Source organism: Diplodia corticola (assembly GCF_001883845.1).
Source record: "Diplodia corticola strain CBS 112549 chromosome Unknown scaffold43, whole genome shotgun sequence".
Taxonomy (NCBI): Eukaryota; Fungi; Ascomycota; class Dothideomycetes; order Botryosphaeriales; family Botryosphaeriaceae; genus Diplodia; species Diplodia corticola.
In genome coordinates, this window is record NW_017971522.1 from 47,819 (window position 1) to 64,699 (window position 16,881).

A 16,881-nucleotide genomic window follows, 5' to 3' on the forward strand; every position below is an offset into this window, starting at 1 on the left:
TTGCGTTACCGGTGCTGGCGATGCCGACATACCTTCGGGCGATGATGATGGTGCAGCACGCAAGTGACATGTGCAACGGCGGGATTGATTCCGGCCGACAAGCAGCCCTCGTACGCGTTCAGCCGGAGGATAAGGAGGATCTGCTGACGACGGCCAGCCCAAGCAGGAACGGCGTCGTTAATTCCGCCACCGCCACGGCAACGCATCGCGTTGACGCCAAACAAGCATCATAAACAACTCGTACTCCGGGCAGCGCGTCCCCTTTGCCCCGCAACGCCCCGCTTTGCTAACCTGCGATCTCTGAGGCGGGGCAGGCTTGCGGCTGAGCAATGAGGCTAGTGTGGAGCTGGAGCAGCCGGGATAAGAGCGTCGTGTGTCATTCCGACGCATCTGGATGCGCGGTGGCGGTGCCACAATGCAGCATCCTGGCGTGAGCTATCGACGATGGCCATGGGAAAAATGCATCGAGATCTATGGAGTGACGTCACGTCGGATCCTTGCACGACCCGTGGAAGATGAAGAGTTGCGAGCAACACCAGGATTTCTGACCGCGATGCAAAACAGGCTGCGACGAGAGGGCAGCTGATCACTGCGCTTCATGCACGGGGGCGAGACAAAGAGCTTGGAGGGCGGGTTGAGGGTGTGACGCCATCATGATCCGCAGCCTCAAGCCGCCCGCCCCGCGGCCCCGCGGCCCCGCCTACCCGATCGGGCAAGCGTCGTTCTCGCCCTTCGCCCCAGCCGCAAACAGTTGAGCGCCTTCTCCATGACGCAACTGTAGAATGGCAGCTGCGAGCCTCGGCCTTGGCTGCCGCGCTTTCACTACATAAAGCCCTGACGGTGCTGTACCTCCTCTCATCTTCATCCGCCTCCAACAGCTTCTCATCAACAACAAACACTTCCACAAACCACACTTCCAACACTTCCAACACCAACCTTCATCATGTCTGACGCAGGGTACGGAACACCTCTTGCTTCCTCACATGTGACGACCTTCCGCTGACCTCTCCTCCACAGCCGCAAGTCCACTCTCGACCAGGCTCAGGAGAAGATCACTCCCGACAGCCAGAAGTCTACCCTCGACCAGGCCAAGGAGAGTGTCACTGGCACCTACGATCGGTAAGCTCCTGCTTCTCCTCACATCCCATGTCTTCCAAACCACACCTGTGCGGCTCATACCCGCGTTGCCTCCGCGCCCCATTATTACGGCGTCAATGGAGTAGTTGCACCCGACTTACATTTTTCCCGCCGTTTTTCAGTGCCGCTGGTGCCGCTCAGCCCAACGACCAGAAGTCGACCACCCAGAAGGCCTCTGACAGCCTCCGTGGCGGCTCCGACGATGCCAGCAACCAGTCCAAGGGCGTTCTCCAGAGCGCTCAGGAGACCGTCGGCAACGCTGCTCAGAGCATCTCCGACACCATTGGCGGCAAGAAATAGATGTCTTGACGAACACAACCGTTACCTCACGACTTGATCCTACAAGAGAATCCTACCCGATCATGGTTACGAAACACGACTCTGAGGATGCGAGAGATGGGAAGGTGGTCTGTACTTTATACCCTATGAGACAATGAATATGCCGATGAGGCGATCATGAACCAATCCTCGTTCCCTGTTCCAGTGCTTGACTCGTATGATCTGCAACCCTATCGAAATACATCTAGATTACGATGGTAAGGCATGTGTGGCGCAGTGCATGCTGCGAGTCATGCAGTGGCTTTCCCTACAGCGCCAGTTCTTCACCTGCTAACAAAGCCCTGAATCTAAACATGAAGTGAGTAGGACAATGACACATTCCCATGATCTGCTGTGAACTATCGTCATCCCGTTTCCCTCCGTTTAGGGTCAGTGGACGGGATGAACGATAACATGGATGGCAGATGATTTTCGAAATGTTGATGCACGTGACTGGCGGGTGCGTCCACCTCGAAACTCCACTTAGCCAGACAAAGGACCGGAATTTATCCCAAGTGAACAGGCATTCAAGGGGAGGTGGGTGGAGGGATTGAGGTGGAGGATCGGTCGGGCACGCAGAGGTCCAAACCGAAGTCGGCATCTGGCATGGCGAGCCGGACGCCGCAACAAAGCGACCCTGCGGGGAACGAGCACGACACCTACCTGCGTTCTTACCACTATAAACCAGTGGATCCTGCCGATTTCTCAGGTTGCAATTACCAGATTACCAGTCCCTCACGATGGTCGCAGCACAGCAAGTCAAGGTCCCGCCGAGCGGCATTTGGTGAGCACAGATCCCCCGCGTCTTCCCCTCCTCCGCCGCTTTCACCGCCGCACCAACTCCCATGCTCAACTGACACTGACGCTTCCCCAGGGCACCCGCCATCACCTTCTTCGACAATGACCAACTTACGCTCGAAGTCCAGACCAAATACTACAAATACCTCGCGCAGACAGGGCTGGCGGGGCTGGTCATCATGGGCACGAACGGCGAGACGTTCCTGCTGACAGCGCAGGAGCGGGCGACACTCATAGCGACGGCGCGCAAGGCGGTCGGGCCAGACTTCCCCATCATGGCCGGGTGCGGCGCGCACAGCACGGCGCAGGTGCTGGGCCATATCGAGGACGCCGCGGCGGCGGGGGCCGACTACGCGCTGGTGCTGCCGCCAGGCTACTTCGGCAAGGCCAGCACGCCGGCCGTGGTGGAGCGCTTCTTCGACACGGTGGCCGAGAAGTCGTCGCTGCCCATCGTCATCTACAACTTCCCGGCCGTCACCAACGGCGTCGACCTCGACAGCGACCTCATCGCGCGTCTGGCGCTGCGGCACCCGGGGAAGATCGTCGGCGTCAAGCTGACGTGCGGCAGCGTGGCCAAGGTCGTGAGGCTGAGCGCCGCGCTGCCCGCCGACCGCTTCGCGACGTTCGGCGGCCAGAGCGACTTCCTGCTCGGCGCGCTGGCGTCGGGCGCCGCGGGCTGCATCGCCGCCTTCGCCAACATTGCGCCGCGCACCATTGTGCGCATCTACGACTTGTGGAAGGCCGGCAAGGCGGACGACGCGCTCGAGCTGCACAAGAAGGCCGCCCTGGCGGAGAACCCGTGCAAGGCCGGCATCGCCGTGGTCAAGTTCGTCGCCGCCCACTTCACGGCCAAGAGGGCCGGCATCGAGGGCGCGGCCAAACTGGCCCTGCCCCGGGAGCCGTATGCCGGGCCGGCTGAGGGCGTCAAGACGGCGACGCTGGGAGCGTTGGCGGAGATTCAAGAGATCGAGGAGGGCTTGGTGAAGGCTGGGTGATTGGGTGAGTCTGACAGGTTTGATAACGGGAAACAGGTCATATATCAGCCCAGACGATAGATCGCCTATACATATTGAGTTTAGCTGAACGGTCACTGATCGAGTGACTCTGGAAAAGCACGGAACACAGGGAGTTTCTCGGACCGTCGGTCCAGTCATACCTGCAGTGCGATGTCGGTGATGTTGCTCAACAACCAAGCTGCCCTTGCTTGTGCCAGTGATTTCACATGGGCAGCAATAATGACAACAGGAAGCCCGCATCAAGGCCAGCAACTCTCTTTTCGGACCAATTGGCTGGATTTCGGTCTACGACAACGGATCCAACCCCACGGCTATCACGGTCAGCTCGCGTGAGACGTCCTTCCGTGTGGATCCTTGACTATCCGCGATCACGGGAGTATAGCACGGCACAGTATCCGCTCTCAGCGCCGTCTCCCATGGAAAAAAAAATTTATGGATCCGGCATCGCGGCCGCTGAGGGGCTGGACATAAAAAGGAATGACTCCCCCCGCCTGCTCTGACCGTTGAGGACAGAGACATTGGCCATTCTCCTCACCGCCGCCCATTCGTTACCAGAGCCCACTCCCACACTGAGCCGCTTGAAGACGCGTCGTCGCATCCTTCCTGTTCCTGTCAGACTTTTTTTTGCTCCCACTGCCGAGACAAGCCGTCAGTAGCCGTCGATCCTTGCGTCATGGGTTCCCTACCGATTCCCGAGAGCCGCTTCGGTCACCTCGACAATGTGCCCATGGACGAGGCCTTTATGATCATGCGCGACTTTGCCCTGGATGAGCATCCCGGCAAGATCAGCTTGGGAGCCGGTGTTTACCGCGACGATGAGGCTAAGCCGTGGGTGCTGCCCAGCGTGAAGGAGGTATGTCTCCATCCCCCGCAACATATGCAATTGCATTTCAAGTGCAATTGATTTCCAACCAGAGGATGCTAACCAAATCCCCCACAAGGCCGAGAAGCGCATCATCGAGGACCCTACCGTCGACCATGAGTACCAGCCCATGACCGGCTACGCGCCCTTCGTCGCCCACGCCCAAAACCTCACCTTCGGCCCGTTGACCCCGCACCTCGCGCCGCGCATCGCCTCCATCCAGACCATCTCGGGCACGGGTGCCAACCACATGGCGGCACGCTTCCTGGCCGACTCGCTGCGCGCCCAGCGCGTCTGGATCAGCGACCCCACCTGGGGCAACCACCACTTGATCTGGGACGTGTCGGCCCCGGGCGTCAAGCAGTGCCTATACCCCTACTACGACCCGGCCACCTGCGCGCTGGACTTCGACGGCATGGTCGCGACGCTGGAGCGCGACGCGCAGCCGGGCGACATCATCCTGCTGCACGCCTGCGCGCACAACCCGACGGGCATCGACCCGACGCCGGCGCAGTGGGAGCTCATCGCGGACCTCTGCCAGCGCAGGGGGCTCTTCCCCTTCTTCGACTCGGCCTACCAGGGCTTCGCGTCGGGCGACCTCGACGCCGACGCCGCGTCCATCCGCCTCTTCGCCGACCGCGGCCTGGAGCTCGCCGTCGCGCAGTCCTTCTCCAAGAACTTCGGCCTCTACGGCCAGCGCGCGGGCGCCCTGCACATCCTGCTGGCGCGCGAAGACGCGCTGCCGCGCACGCTCAGCCAGCTGGTGCGCCTCGTCCGCGGCGAGTTCAGCACGACGCCCGTCCACGGCGCGCGCATCGTCGCGACCGTCCTCAGCGACCGCGAGCTGCGCGCGCGCTGGCTCGTCGACCTGCAGGTCATGTCGGCGCGCATCAAGGAGATGCGCCGCCGGCTGCACGACGAGCTCGTCCGCAGGGCAACGCCCGGCTCGTGGCGCCACATCGTCGACCAGATCGGCATGTTCTCGTACACCGGCCTGAACAAGAGGCAGGTCGGCCGCCTGCGCGACGAGCACCACATGTACCTCATGAGCTCCGGTCGCGCGTCCATCGCTGGCTTGAACACCAAGAACGTCGTTGCTGCTGCGGCGGCTATCGATGCGGTTGTCAGGGCGGATCAGAGCGCTTAGTTGCATTTTTTTTTTTGCCCTGTCGATCGTGTTCCTCTGGTTCTTTTTTCTTTTTTTTCGTTTTCCTCTTGTTGAAGCATGATCACCAACTGCATTGGAAGGAGTTGTGCTGTTAAAAAAAAAAGTTGTTGGTGTGGCATAGCGTCGTCGTAAAAAAGAGATACCCAGGTCATCACATGGTCCACCGATTGGAAGGGAGGCTTTTTGTTGGCTTTCTTTCGGAATGAGTCTGGTTTGGTTTTTTTTACTGTCTTTTTCTTCTTTTCTTCTGGAAGAAGAGGAAGAAGAATCCTTGGCTTTATTTTCTGCGGGCAAGATTCCACATGGTCTGCTGACGTCGCAACGATTCGGGCATTTTTTTTTCTTCTCTTGTTGCGCGTCGGAATGGATTTGTCCAAGGGCTGAGTGGAGTGGAGTGGAGGGTTATGTGAGACGGAGCATTTCATCCCAAGGTCTGCCGATGTGTGGCTGGTGCAATTCATGTATGTATATTTGAGACTGTGAATAATGAGTCGTCTAGTGTTCGGCGATGATCGTTTTGGTGTTGCGGATCAGTAGTCCCTTACGGATGTGTGGCGGAGGACCCAAACGCGGCCCGAAGTGGAGACTGCCGAATGGGGTAAATGTCGTAATCATGCGACAACCGTTGATGCAAACGTCATGGACTTGACAACATTACACGCACTACGTTCAATTCCAATAAATCAGTCCTCGTGTACTATATACTCTGCGATACTTCTTGCTCAAAAGATCAAAGAGACCGAAGCTCACTTGTTCGTTCCAGTACCTTAACCCTGCCACTCCGATCCAAATATACATTGAACACACACAAACATGGACTTTCTCTCCGACCTTTTCGCCCGGCGCAACGTGATGGCGGAATCGCGGCCAAACGTCAACGAGGGCATCCAAACAAGCCAGGAGTCCGGCGGCGGCGGCACCGCTCAGCAGCGCGGTCATGCGGGCGTCAAGGGTGGCGCCAGCACTTCTACCCCTACGAGCAGGTCGGGGCAAAATGAGAGCGGCGCGGAGGTGGAGGCGAACCGCCAGGATGAGAAGAAGGGCGGGACCAGTGGTGGCGGTGGTGGTGGTAGTTCCAGCCGGGAAAGCAGCGGTCGACCCAGCGGGGCAAGTGGAGGTAGTGGAGGGATTGAGGCGAAATTGAGGGGTACGTCTTCATTTCTCCGTTTTGTTGCCTTGGGGGAATACCCGGGGATGCGACGCATGAGAGGTAGTCTTGATGGGACATGAATGGCTGACCGCATCATGTAGATTGCGTCTCGTCGAACGATGTCAACCCAGCAAAAAAGCAGTATAGTGCTTGTGTCTCGAATGGAAAGGGCGACTGCACAGAGGAACGTAAGTAAACTATTTGTCCATCAGAAGAGCTGGTACCCTTTTGGTCCGTCTCGAACACTTGCTGATTATTTCCCGTTTGCAGTTGTAAATCTGGCCCAGCGCATCACCCAGTGTGCTGCACCAGACAAGTTTGGCGCTCGGAAATAGAGAATCAACTCTGAGAGCAATTTGGAGATTTGTGGGTCGAGCGTATTGTAAAAGAATAGTATCTATCCAGCCCTACATCGTGCCCGTTCTATTGCAACGACCTGAAGGCTGACGGACTGATATGGACAAAAAGTTGACTGTCCGGTGTCGAGGGAAATTGAAATTGTGAGGGTAAGTTTTGGAAAGAAAGAGCGTGGATAGTTTGTTGAAAAAAAAAAAGTCTCACTGGCATGTTGAAATCGGGACCAGAACTTGTCACAACTCAAATCATCAATCATTCCATTCCACTATATGTACGTGCGCAGTACGCTGAATGCTCAGGCCAACAGATAACTGGATACTTTTCATGGAAATTTCCATTTCACAGCCAAAAATGACAGGCTTACGAGGTGCCGGAGCAGCCGACGAAGTTGTTGCCGCTGGCGCCGGTGTGGGTGATGGCACCGGCGTAGCCACAGGAGGTGCTGATGACAACACGGTCGGCGCCGGGAGAGCCTGCAACAAAAGACGTCAGAGACGGGGGTGTCAAAGCACATGGAGAGTCTGGCGAGTACATACCACCAGTGTAAACACCGCTCTTGAGAAGCGGGAACTCCTGGTACGGGCCGCTAACGGCGAAGTCGAAACCCCTAGACTATGGTCAGAAGACATGGCACAGTGCACGATTGGGTGCCGGGACTTACTCGTAGTTGTTGTAGGTGTGAGGGTAGGTCGAGCTGCCGGCGGTGTCGCCGGCCTGGTAGTAGGAGCAGGCGGCGTTGGCAGCGGCGCGGACCTGGGCGGCGGTGTAGGAGGTGGAACCGCAGGTGGTGGCAGACTGGCGGACCTCGAGGGGCTTGGCCTCAGACTTCTCAATGGGGCTGGCGATGGCGAGGCCCAGGAGGGAAGCCAGAGGAACGAGGGACTGGAAGCACAGAGTTAACGTGGCCGTGACACGGAGGAATGGCGGGAGGGCGAACCTTGAGGACAAGCATTGTGGCTGTTTGGGCAGGCGACTGGCTACGAATGAAGGTGGCTTGGCTGGCTGGTGGAGGACAGTTCGATGAGACCGAGGCCGCGTTTCGAGGGTGTTTTATACTCACGTCAACTTAGGCCGTCAGACCTGGGGTAGGGGAGCTCCGAGAAGCCCCACGCGGTGCTATCTCATGACCAGAGCGAAATCGGCGAATAGCAGATACGAAGATACACAGGCGGTGCCCTAAAACTGGGCCAAGTCTGCATGACTTCGGTAGCGCCGGAGGAGATATGAAAGAGGTAGTGGAATAATAGTGGCCTCTAAACGAAGACGGCAGGTGGCGGCTTCGCGGGATGCCATTGGCTGCGGGAAACACAGCGAGCAGCCAAGAGCACTGGGTGAGGCAGGCGTCAGCAGGCGGGAGCTGGGCGATGCAGCAGAGGTCTGGCGAAGCTGGGGAGGGCGGGAGGGCGGGATGCGGGATGGGCAGGGCACCTGCTGTTCGCAGCCGCGGAGGCGCTGCGGGGCGCTGCAGGGCCGGGGCGCGCTGGTTGTTCTCGAAGCGCGTCAAGGAACAGGCAGCGTCCGGCGGCTACGGCCAGTCAAACACGAGAAGCGCAGCGCAGCGCAGCCTGTCGAGCTCTGGGGCTGGTCGGGATCGGCAGCGGCGGCGCGGGTAGCTTGGCCGGAAATGGCAGGCGCTGGCTGTTTCACCTCCGCAGCCGCCTTCGCCCAGCCCGCAACCTCATCACCATTCACCATGTGCTAATCTATCTCGGCTGATTGGCGACCCTCCGAGTTGCTATCACCCAAAACCCTCCTCCACGCCCCTCGACTTGTCGGACCTCGCCTGGCTCGAGCTCGCAGCCCGCGCAGCCCGCGCAGCCCGCCCAATGTCCGTCCGCGACGTCATCTGACCGCCACCACGGCCCTCCAACGCGCCTGTCACCGACTCTTCCGCAGGGCCCCCGCCTCGCCAACAGCTCACCAGCTTCTATCGCTCCCAAATTGCCTTCCTCGGACCTTTATCCTGCAATTGGCCCTGACGACCTCCCCTCACCGCAACCCATACCGCCCGCTGAACTTTTCCACCATGGCCGCCAACCCGAGCGATATCATTGCTGCTTTCGTCCCCGACGCCATCTCCGTTCAGGAAGCTGCCGACAAGCTCGCTGCCCCTGCCCGCCACGCCTTCGAGAAGGACGGCGACCTGGGCAAGACCGAGCATGAGCTGGAGAGGCTGTGGACCGCCGTCACCAGCGCCGCCGAGCAGACGCCGCACGGCCAGCAGGACAAGCTGGTCGACATCGTGCGCGCCATCAAGGAGATGCCGCAGCCGACCCACGAGTCCAAGAAGCTCGAGATCTGGGGCGAGGAGCAGCGCTGGGAGCAGCTGCCGCTGTTCGGCGCCAAAGCCCGCGAGGGGCTTGACATCGGTACGCCTGTCAGCCACCTTATCGCAACATGACCAGACCGGCTTACGTGCAGTGCTACTCAGCTTCGGACAAGCCCGACGACAGCTTTGTGAACCTCAACGCCTTCTACGCTCGCGTGACCGCCGCCAATGTGTGCGACCTCAGCCTCTACGCCATCTGGATCCTACGCGCCGCCCTCGAAGACCCGGAGGAGGATGCTATCGCGACGGATACAAAGCCTGCAAGCCTGAAGGCTGCTTCGGTGTGGCTTGTCTACGCCGCGGAAACGCTGTCGAAACTGAGCAAGGAGAAGAAGCAATTCGACGGGAAGATGGCCAAGCCGGGAAGGAGTCTGTCGATATTCAAGGATGCTCCGGGCTGGGGAGGCTTTTGCGAGGACCGGTGGGAGACTTGGGTGGACCGTCTCACCCCTTTGAACGAGGCAAGCATCGCGACCGACGCCAAGCCGTTGGTTGGCCAGGCGCTGGAGGCGGCGTCCAAGGTGACCAAGAGCAGTGCTTAAGAGGCAGACTTGAGGTTGTGAGAAGCTTTGGTGCCCATGTACCAGTTGAGCCGGGGGAAGAAAGAGAAACAATAGCACATCTTCAGCTGACATGTTTGATAGTGTATGTACAATGCAACGACCAAACTGCTAATCTTGCACCGTGTACCTATCGTCATCACTGGAGATCACGAGTATCAGATCACGACGGATCATCGTATTTCTCCGCAGTGAAACGTGGGTTTCCGACGACAGCGGGGCTTGCCTGAATGATCGACACTCTCAACAAGCGGCAGGTCAGCTGCATGAAATGATGGGTAGCGGCACTCGGCTTGCCACCATCGAAATAGGAAATTGTCAAGAAGAGCCGTCACCTCTCGTGTCCGTTTTGGGCAGCAGATCGCCCGTTTCATTTTCCTCAGCCACAGAAGGTTAGCCGAAGTTTGAGAGGCATCCACTTCTGCCTCTCAACACCAGGCGACGTCGCCGTGGCTGGTTGTCAAGTGGTATGATTCACGAACCGCCGGCGGCCACTGCACGTGCAACTATAGGTCTCGAGTACAGAATATCCTTACCACGGGCGTGAACCGTTTGCTCGTGTTTGCTCGTGTTTGCTGACCAGGCCTCCAAGTTTTCTGACGAGACCAGATTCAATCCCGATGGCTCAATTTGCCTTTGGAGTCCCAGCACTGGATTTTCCGGCCCAAATGACGGCATCACACGACCATCTTTACGAGCTCTCTGTATGTACATGGAGATCGGTATCTACAGCTTCGTGTCGTATCAAATGTTTGTGAAGAATGGGTTTCATTCACATTGGCGACCGCACCGTACTCCGCCGTAAGACGCCGGACAGACATCCGTGACTCTTGGCCTTCGTGTTCAAAAAGTCAGAAAAATTGGTGTTCGGTTGCCTTAGTGTTCAGACTCGAAGGTAGGAATCCATTGGACGGTTCATGCTTTTATGATCTGCTGCACGTACCCTAGGCGGATCCTTCGACTACCCCTTTATTTTCACCCTTTTCATTCAACGCTCGGCAATGTTACATTGCTGAGTGCTAGCAAAATGGATCTTAAGCTCGGGTGCACCAATAGAGAGCACAGCGGTAGCTCTACAAAGAGCGTCCGGCTGCCAGTTCCCCGGAAGCTGCTCTCCTCCTCAAACACCAACCACATCTCGTCGACATCCAGGCTCATCATCACAATGCACGTCACCAAGAACTTCCTCTTCGCCGTCGTCAGCGCCGGCCTGGCTTCCGTTAGCGGTGCCGCCCCCGCCCCCGCCCCCGCCGCCGACGCCGGCCCGACCGCCAACGCCGTCCGCTCTCCGGGCCTGCACGAGGTGGTGCCGGTCGGCACGCCGTACGAGATCAAATGGGACCTTACGCCGTACAAGGACGGCACCGTCAGCCTCACCCTGCTGAAGGGCCCGGCCAGCAACGCCGCACCGTACATGGACATCGTCAGCAACACGACCAACGACGGCTCTTACACGTGGACCCCGCCCAACACGATTCCCGACAGCAACGGCGACACGGGGTACGGCATCATGCTGGTCGTCGATGCCAACGGCGCGTACCAGTACACCACCCAATTCGGCATTTCCAACTGAAAAGGAGGGATATGATGAAAGGGAGGAAGGGTGGGAGATTGTAACGAATCGATAACTTTCTGGATCTGGAAGCCGCGGGGCGGCATCGACACATATGGATGGTTGCGGGACGAGGACTGTATATACCCCCATACGCACAAGCGTGTTTATGCAAAGGCTGTTTTTTGTCATTGTTTGCGGTAGAAACCCAAGAAACTTATGCTCCCTTGTCATGGGTTACATTCCCTCTTGATGAATACGCTGCTGGTGCCATGGGGGAGACTCCAATACTGCTACGGAGCTCTCGATGTTCTTGCAACGTGATTCGTTCACTTTTCAACGCCAGTGCTTCCAATGAAAACCACCTGTACCGACGCAAATCTGTTCCAGGAATTAAGTCATGACTTTGCGGTGGCCTCGCGACTTGGTCGAGAAACTTACGCAGCTGTGGCTCCAAAGATCTCCGGAGGCCGAGCCTGGGTCAAGAGCGCCAACGTCATGGAGAATAGGGCCGAGAACATGGTTGCTGCGAAGATGCGTGCCAGAAGATTATGGATGAAGTACAAAACGATGACGGCAAGCGAGGGGATCATGGTCGATGTCAGCACGCTCAAGGTCCGAGATAAGGCCCTGTACGGTTCGTCCCTCCATCTGACCAGCCCTGTTTGAGCCGCCTCCTCGTCGATTCCGCTGACGCACCGTTTCGTTGTGTGGAGGCCTCAATCGTACAGCCACGGCACCACCTTCTCCGCCACCCACTTTGTACAGACGTCATGGTTCCGGCTCGAAAGAGCAACGAGGTCCTCCTGCTCTTCTTCGTCGTTCTCCCACGGCCTTGCCTCGATGCCCTCTGGAAATATGCCGTCTCCATTGCACCGCAAGAGCCAGTCCCTGAGCATGTTGAGGTCGTAGCCATTGGCTCGTTCCAGCTTGCTGACTTGTACGTGTCGGAGCAGAGTTTCATCTGTCGGCCAACACATGTGAGTGGTTCTGGCCGAGTCCGAGTTGAGGCAAACCGGTACTCACGATACTCCTTCAGCTTCTCACCTATTTCGGCCATCATGCGTGCTTGTCTGCCTTGGACACCCGGATCACCAGCCGAACGCATGAAGGCGGATGCATCCTTATGGAAGGCTAGTCCATTACTGCGGTCAAGTCTATCCATTTGTTGAAGTCTTTCCCCGAGATGTAACAGTTCCGCTTGCTTGTACAGAAGGTTGTGCGCGCTCAATGAGGAGAAGCGTTTGAATAGGGCCATTCCAGGAACCGACCCCATGATTTTGGCAAGTTCGGGATAGCCATTCCGGATGGGGAGCTCCTTCATCCCACTCGACATGATTGTTCCGGGTACTGAGTCCGTCAGGTGTTTTGGGGGCCATCCCTTGATTAAGAGAATCCCAAGTTCAGCCTTGCGGGCCCCCCGGCATCGCTTAAGCTCCCGATACAGGAAACTCGGGCCGCTGCACGCCAGGTCATCACCTGCAAGCATCCTCTCTCGGGATAGACTCTGTTTCGGTGGCCAACCCCGCCTGGTGTAACCCCATATGCCGTCATTTTTGCAGAAACCAGTGTTCAGCCGTGCGGCAGTCTTGATGATTGTGGGTCTTGCGCTGCCTTCAAACTGACCACGTTCGCTCGGGAACTTGTCGTACAGTAGGGGGTTTTCTGGGGTATGACGGTATTCGTCCGTGAGAAGTCCTTCCCGGGGGTCATGGTGTTGAAGTACGTGTATACGCCGCCTCGGAATCATTCGATAGCACCACCACTCTCAGCAACGCCACACTAAAACTCTGCCTTGTTCCTCCGAGTATATGCACGTGTACATACATCGGTGGATGCTCCGCCGTTGGATCCGGCCGGTGAGCCCAACGCACTTGCTGGGGCCGGAGCGAGATGGATGACTGCAAGCTAGGCTCCCACCGCAGCGCTTCCAATGAGGCTCAGAGACGTGTCGGACTCATAATCGCCCAGCCTTCTGTTCGACCCCTCTCTCAGCCTCGCTTGCTCCGCCCCCGCATGCCTTCCCTTGAGGTTCGTCCGCTACACTGGCGAGTGATGCTCCACCTCTCGTCCCCGCGTCAACAGGGCGGGTCCAACTCTCATGACCGGATCGTGATGCACCCGCAGCTGCAGCGGCGCATCGACTGGTTCGGCCGCTCGTTCCGATGAGCTCTGTGGTATGTCTAGCAATCATCAGTCCGCCCTCCGCTGTCATTCTAGCTGAGCAGTTGATCTAACCGCGCATCCACTCCCCAAAGGCGCCAGCTCCAGGCTCCTTCCCGCCCGGGACGGTATGTGACAGATCTGATGCTACTTTCCGAGCGCTTTGCTAAGAAGACATTTGCAAGATCTTCTTTCACCCAATCGCGAAACCCGGATCGAATGGCGAGACCAAGTTCTGCAGGAAAGTTGTTGTGGACGTCCGCGACGACAGCTTGATTTGCCTGTGAGTTGTTTCCGCCTCGAGACGCAGTGGCCACTAATCGAATAGACCCGTCACAACGAATGGCGGCCATGCAACCACGAAGCTCGACCGTGCGCGTCAGAGCCAGCATTCCATCATCTACACGGGCATCAAGCCACCCAATCCGGCGTGGCGCGAGCGCCATTTGCGGAAAGCCGCCATCCAAGCAACCATTGACAAAAGCCCCAAGGTGCTCAACCAACTGTCACGCATCGACTATGGCACTGAAGTTGTCGTGGAGTGTACAGACGAACTCAGTCATCTGGGTCGAGTCAACTCTGTTGACACACTCGATAAGGAATGGAAGAAGGTGAGAAGGGCGCAGAAAGCGGCCGCGCCCGAGGCAGAGAGCGCCCAGTCGCACTCGTCAAGTGCCCTGACTGGGCCCGAGCCCGAGTCGGATGCGCAAGAACGAGCATCCCAGCGAGCTGTGGCCCGTCCAGACTCTCCACCACCATGTGTGCGTGCTGAGCAGAGCGTTGCAACTCTGAAGCCTAAAGAAGTCATGGTCAAAGACGGTTGTATGGTGAGACTCAGCAAAATACAGAAGCCAAGGAGACCACAACCAGACAGTAACATACCCCCCTTTGTAGCCATGCAAACGCATCGTTTCCCGCTGACTCCAGTCTAGCGAGCTCCAACGAAGCCTCCAAACCACCCCGAACAGCTCGCCTACGAGATGCTCCCGAGCGCAAGAGTGTTTCGACCTCGAGTGCGCAGGACCACAATTTCTCACCAGACTCATCGGTCGCGGCTGGCATCTTCGCTGAAGCAGTCGAGGCTGCTGTGTTACGGCTTATGGCCGCGACCGAGTCCAGCAAGCAGAAGACAGCGTCTGTCGAGGAAGTCATCAGACAGACGGGCATCCACAGCCAAATCAACAGCCCCTACAATGTCTTCCAAGTCAAGCCCATGTTCAACGGCCCACCCCCGCCGTACGACGTCATGGACTTCGAAGAAAGATGTCGGACTCCCATCAGCCAGAGGCGGGCCGAGGAGCCAGGCAGAACGGCCGGCCACAGCAGCTCGGAGACGCCTCCACCCAGCATCCCCCCTCCTGCACCGATGCCACCCTCGAGTGGAATGCAGAGTCCGGAACAAGACGGATACGAAGAGTCCGACGCGACAGAGGATACTTCAGAGGATGAACCAGAGTACGAAGAGCAGCCCACCAACCTGCACATGGCGGCGCGGAGAGCCCAGTGGCAGCAGGCACTAAACACGTACCTGAAGCCGCATCAAATCGGCACGGGTCGCGGCCCCCCCTCGTCGCGGGCGGAATCAAGCCGCAGCGCATCTCAGAGGCAGGTGAAGAAGCGCAAGGACACGCTGTTCCTCTTCTTGGACTGCAACCGGCAGCAACTGAGCCTCGAAGGGCGCCTGGACACGGGCGCCGACTGCAACTTCATCTCGCCGCCCGCCGCCCGCGAGGTTGCCCAGTCTTACCACAGGTACTGCGGCGAGCCGATAGAGGTCGCCAACGGCGCGGTCCATATGCCTGAGTGGCTGATCTTCACCCGTTGGAGCATTCAGAACGACGACAACATATTTTGGCATGACGGGTTCATTGTGTTCAACCAGTTGCCTTGCGATGTCATTATCGGGGAGGAGACCATCAAGAAGAACGATATTCTCCGCGCGAGTCCCAGGTATTCGGGGTGCTTCATGCTTCGGTTTGCTTCTTCGGGAGGTAAGTAAGAGGAAACAGCCTCGTTCATTCTGACCCCTTTCTCACGCTTGCATGCAGGTAAGAAAAAGAAAGAAGAACAGGAGGAAGAGAGAAGGCGCAGACAGGAGCACAACCGTCAGATGGCAGCTCAGCAAAACAGCCAGACATACCAAGAGCTAGAACAAGAGTACGCAAATGAGATGAACGGACAGCGAGGGTACGGTGGGCAAAATGGCCCGTGATGGACAAGCAAAAAAAAAAAAAAAAGCAAGACAAGTTTCAGGTTTATGAGACGCACATCAGTGTAGGCTGGAACATACGTCGTGGTTCACAGGCTGGCTGATTTGGCTCTTCCGTAGAGCACTGGTTCACCCAGGAGTAAGAAGCAGGAATAGATTTTAGATAAAATATAGCACCATCGAAATACAGGGCTTATCAACGAATACTGGCAATGCAGTCGAGAGGCAGTCAACAGTCTGTTAACTTGTAGTCATAATCTTTGCTAGCGGCTTGTTCTGCCACGTACGACCATAGGTCGCAGAATATAGGGCTTCCCGTCCGCTCAGCCGTACTCAAGCTGCGAACCGGCCGATTAGTACTCAAGTGGGTGACCATTGGGGAATCCCGGCTGTTGTACGTTTTGTATTTTGGTGCAGAGGAATTTTTTGCGCGGTCCGTGTGCAAACCACCATTCCTTTTTGGGAAGACCATCCGTTCAGACGACATACACAAGCTCCATGATTGAAGATACGTTTTCAACAATGTTACACATGAATGTGGACTTGATGGAGTTTCCCACATATGATGAGGCGAAATACCGGCGCCCTACGCCATCCGTTCCAGCCACATTAGCCGCTACGGCTTCATATTGGCTGAAGGTTAGACAGCCACAACCACTGCGGCTCGCCCGGCCATGATGCGGGGTAAGTCAACAAGAAGCTGCTGGTCAGACGGCTTGGATAATAAGCATCCTCGGGTCTCGTCCAAGCAAGAGCTGCCAGCAAGTCACTGTTGAACTTTCATGATCGAAGCGGGTGGAAGTCGAGGAGATTTGCAACGAGAAGGAGGCGGTGGGTCGAGAATTAGTTTCGGGCGTCAAAGTTTGGATGCGCTATCATCTGCGATATGCGCTGGATAGGTTTCGTGTACCTCATGTGAAACAGTCAGGCTTCTGCAGGCTAAAAGAAGGGCGTGGATTGATAGCCACGGCTAACAAGTGTGGAGTGGCTGTGATGTGCCGTACATGACACAGCTAACGGCGCCTCGTCAACCACGTGGATGGCCGTGGGAGGCAGATGTCGGGGATTGATGGTGTATCGCGTCTCAAAACCTCGCGCTCCTCTGGCTTTGATCTCGCCTCGACGAGATGTGTGCAGCGCATAGGTCGAAGGCGACGGACGCGCGGTTTGATCATGTGGACACGATTCATGGCGAATATTGGAGACGGAAGAGGAGGCTGGGCCGGTTGCAGGGCCCATGCGGGCATCGGGGGATTTGCAGA

General features: G+C 57.5%; 10 protein-coding genes across 10 annotated transcripts; 7 read left to right on the forward strand and 3 right to left on the reverse strand.

Moving 5' to 3' along the window:
* Positions 1-943: 943 nt before the first annotated feature.
* On the forward strand, positions 944-1,437 carry BKCO1_4300018 (chaperone heat shock protein hsp12; the record flags this gene model as incomplete). Its single annotated transcript, XM_020275971.1, has 3 exons — positions 944-957; positions 1,018-1,119; positions 1,260-1,437. The coding sequence occupies 3 exons, from the start codon at positions 944-946 to the stop codon at positions 1,435-1,437; spliced, it is 294 nt and encodes a 97-aa protein (XP_020128228.1).
* Positions 1,438-2,195: 758 nt separating this feature from the next.
* BKCO1_4300019 (dihydrodipicolinate synthetase) lies at positions 2,196-3,248 on the forward strand (the record flags this gene model as incomplete). Its single annotated transcript, XM_020275972.1, has 2 exons — positions 2,196-2,239; positions 2,330-3,248. 2 exons carry the CDS (start codon positions 2,196-2,198, stop codon positions 3,246-3,248), a joined length of 963 nt encoding a protein of 320 aa, XP_020128227.1.
* Positions 3,249-3,942: 694 nt separating this feature from the next.
* Positions 3,943-5,278, forward strand: BKCO1_4300020 (aspartate aminotransferase; the record flags this gene model as incomplete). Its single annotated transcript, XM_020275974.1, has 2 exons — positions 3,943-4,122; positions 4,211-5,278. 2 exons carry the CDS (start codon positions 3,943-3,945, stop codon positions 5,276-5,278), a joined length of 1,248 nt encoding a protein of 415 aa, XP_020128164.1.
* Positions 5,279-6,112: 834 nt separating this feature from the next.
* BKCO1_4300021 (cell envelope integrity inner membrane protein) lies at positions 6,113-6,784 on the forward strand (the record flags this gene model as incomplete). Its single annotated transcript, XM_020275975.1, has 3 exons — positions 6,113-6,446; positions 6,551-6,637; positions 6,720-6,784. 3 exons carry the CDS (start codon positions 6,113-6,115, stop codon positions 6,782-6,784), a joined length of 486 nt encoding a protein of 161 aa, XP_020128165.1.
* A 382-nt stretch (positions 6,785-7,166) lies between these two features.
* BKCO1_4300022 (guanyl-specific ribonuclease f1) lies at positions 7,167-7,758 on the reverse strand (the record flags this gene model as incomplete). Its single annotated transcript, XM_020275976.1, has 4 exons — positions 7,167-7,279; positions 7,343-7,413; positions 7,468-7,688; positions 7,744-7,758. 4 exons carry the CDS (start codon positions 7,756-7,758, stop codon positions 7,167-7,169), a joined length of 420 nt encoding a protein of 139 aa, XP_020128166.1.
* A 1,074-nt stretch (positions 7,759-8,832) lies between these two features.
* Positions 8,833-9,677, forward strand: BKCO1_4300023 (uncharacterized protein; the record flags this gene model as incomplete). Its single annotated transcript, XM_020275977.1, has 2 exons — positions 8,833-9,175; positions 9,238-9,677. The coding sequence occupies 2 exons, from the start codon at positions 8,833-8,835 to the stop codon at positions 9,675-9,677; spliced, it is 783 nt and encodes a 260-aa protein (XP_020128167.1).
* A 1,183-nt stretch (positions 9,678-10,860) lies between these two features.
* Positions 10,861-11,268, forward strand: BKCO1_4300024 (gpi anchored serine-threonine rich protein; the record flags this gene model as incomplete). Its single annotated transcript, XM_020275978.1, has 1 exon — positions 10,861-11,268. The coding sequence occupies one exon, from the start codon at positions 10,861-10,863 to the stop codon at positions 11,266-11,268; it is 408 nt and encodes a 135-aa protein (XP_020128168.1).
* A 308-nt stretch (positions 11,269-11,576) lies between these two features.
* BKCO1_4300025 (uncharacterized protein) lies at positions 11,577-11,840 on the reverse strand (the record flags this gene model as incomplete). Its single annotated transcript, XM_020275979.1, has 2 exons — positions 11,577-11,628; positions 11,689-11,840. 2 exons carry the CDS (start codon positions 11,838-11,840, stop codon positions 11,577-11,579), a joined length of 204 nt encoding a protein of 67 aa, XP_020128169.1.
* A 126-nt stretch (positions 11,841-11,966) lies between these two features.
* Positions 11,967-12,583, reverse strand: BKCO1_4300026 (uncharacterized protein; the record flags this gene model as incomplete). The annotated part of the gene is made up of 2 exons (XM_020275980.1): positions 11,967-12,211; positions 12,274-12,583. 2 exons carry the CDS (start codon positions 12,581-12,583, stop codon positions 11,967-11,969), a joined length of 555 nt encoding a protein of 184 aa, XP_020128170.1.
* An 829-nt stretch (positions 12,584-13,412) lies between these two features.
* Positions 13,413-15,622, forward strand: BKCO1_4300027 (uncharacterized protein; the record flags this gene model as incomplete). Its single annotated transcript, XM_020275981.1, has 6 exons — positions 13,413-13,424; positions 13,506-13,538; positions 13,596-13,693; positions 13,739-14,232; positions 14,343-15,401; positions 15,459-15,622. 6 exons carry the CDS (start codon positions 13,413-13,415, stop codon positions 15,620-15,622), a joined length of 1,860 nt encoding a protein of 619 aa, XP_020128171.1.
* Between the last annotated feature and the right edge of the window lie 1,259 nt (positions 15,623-16,881).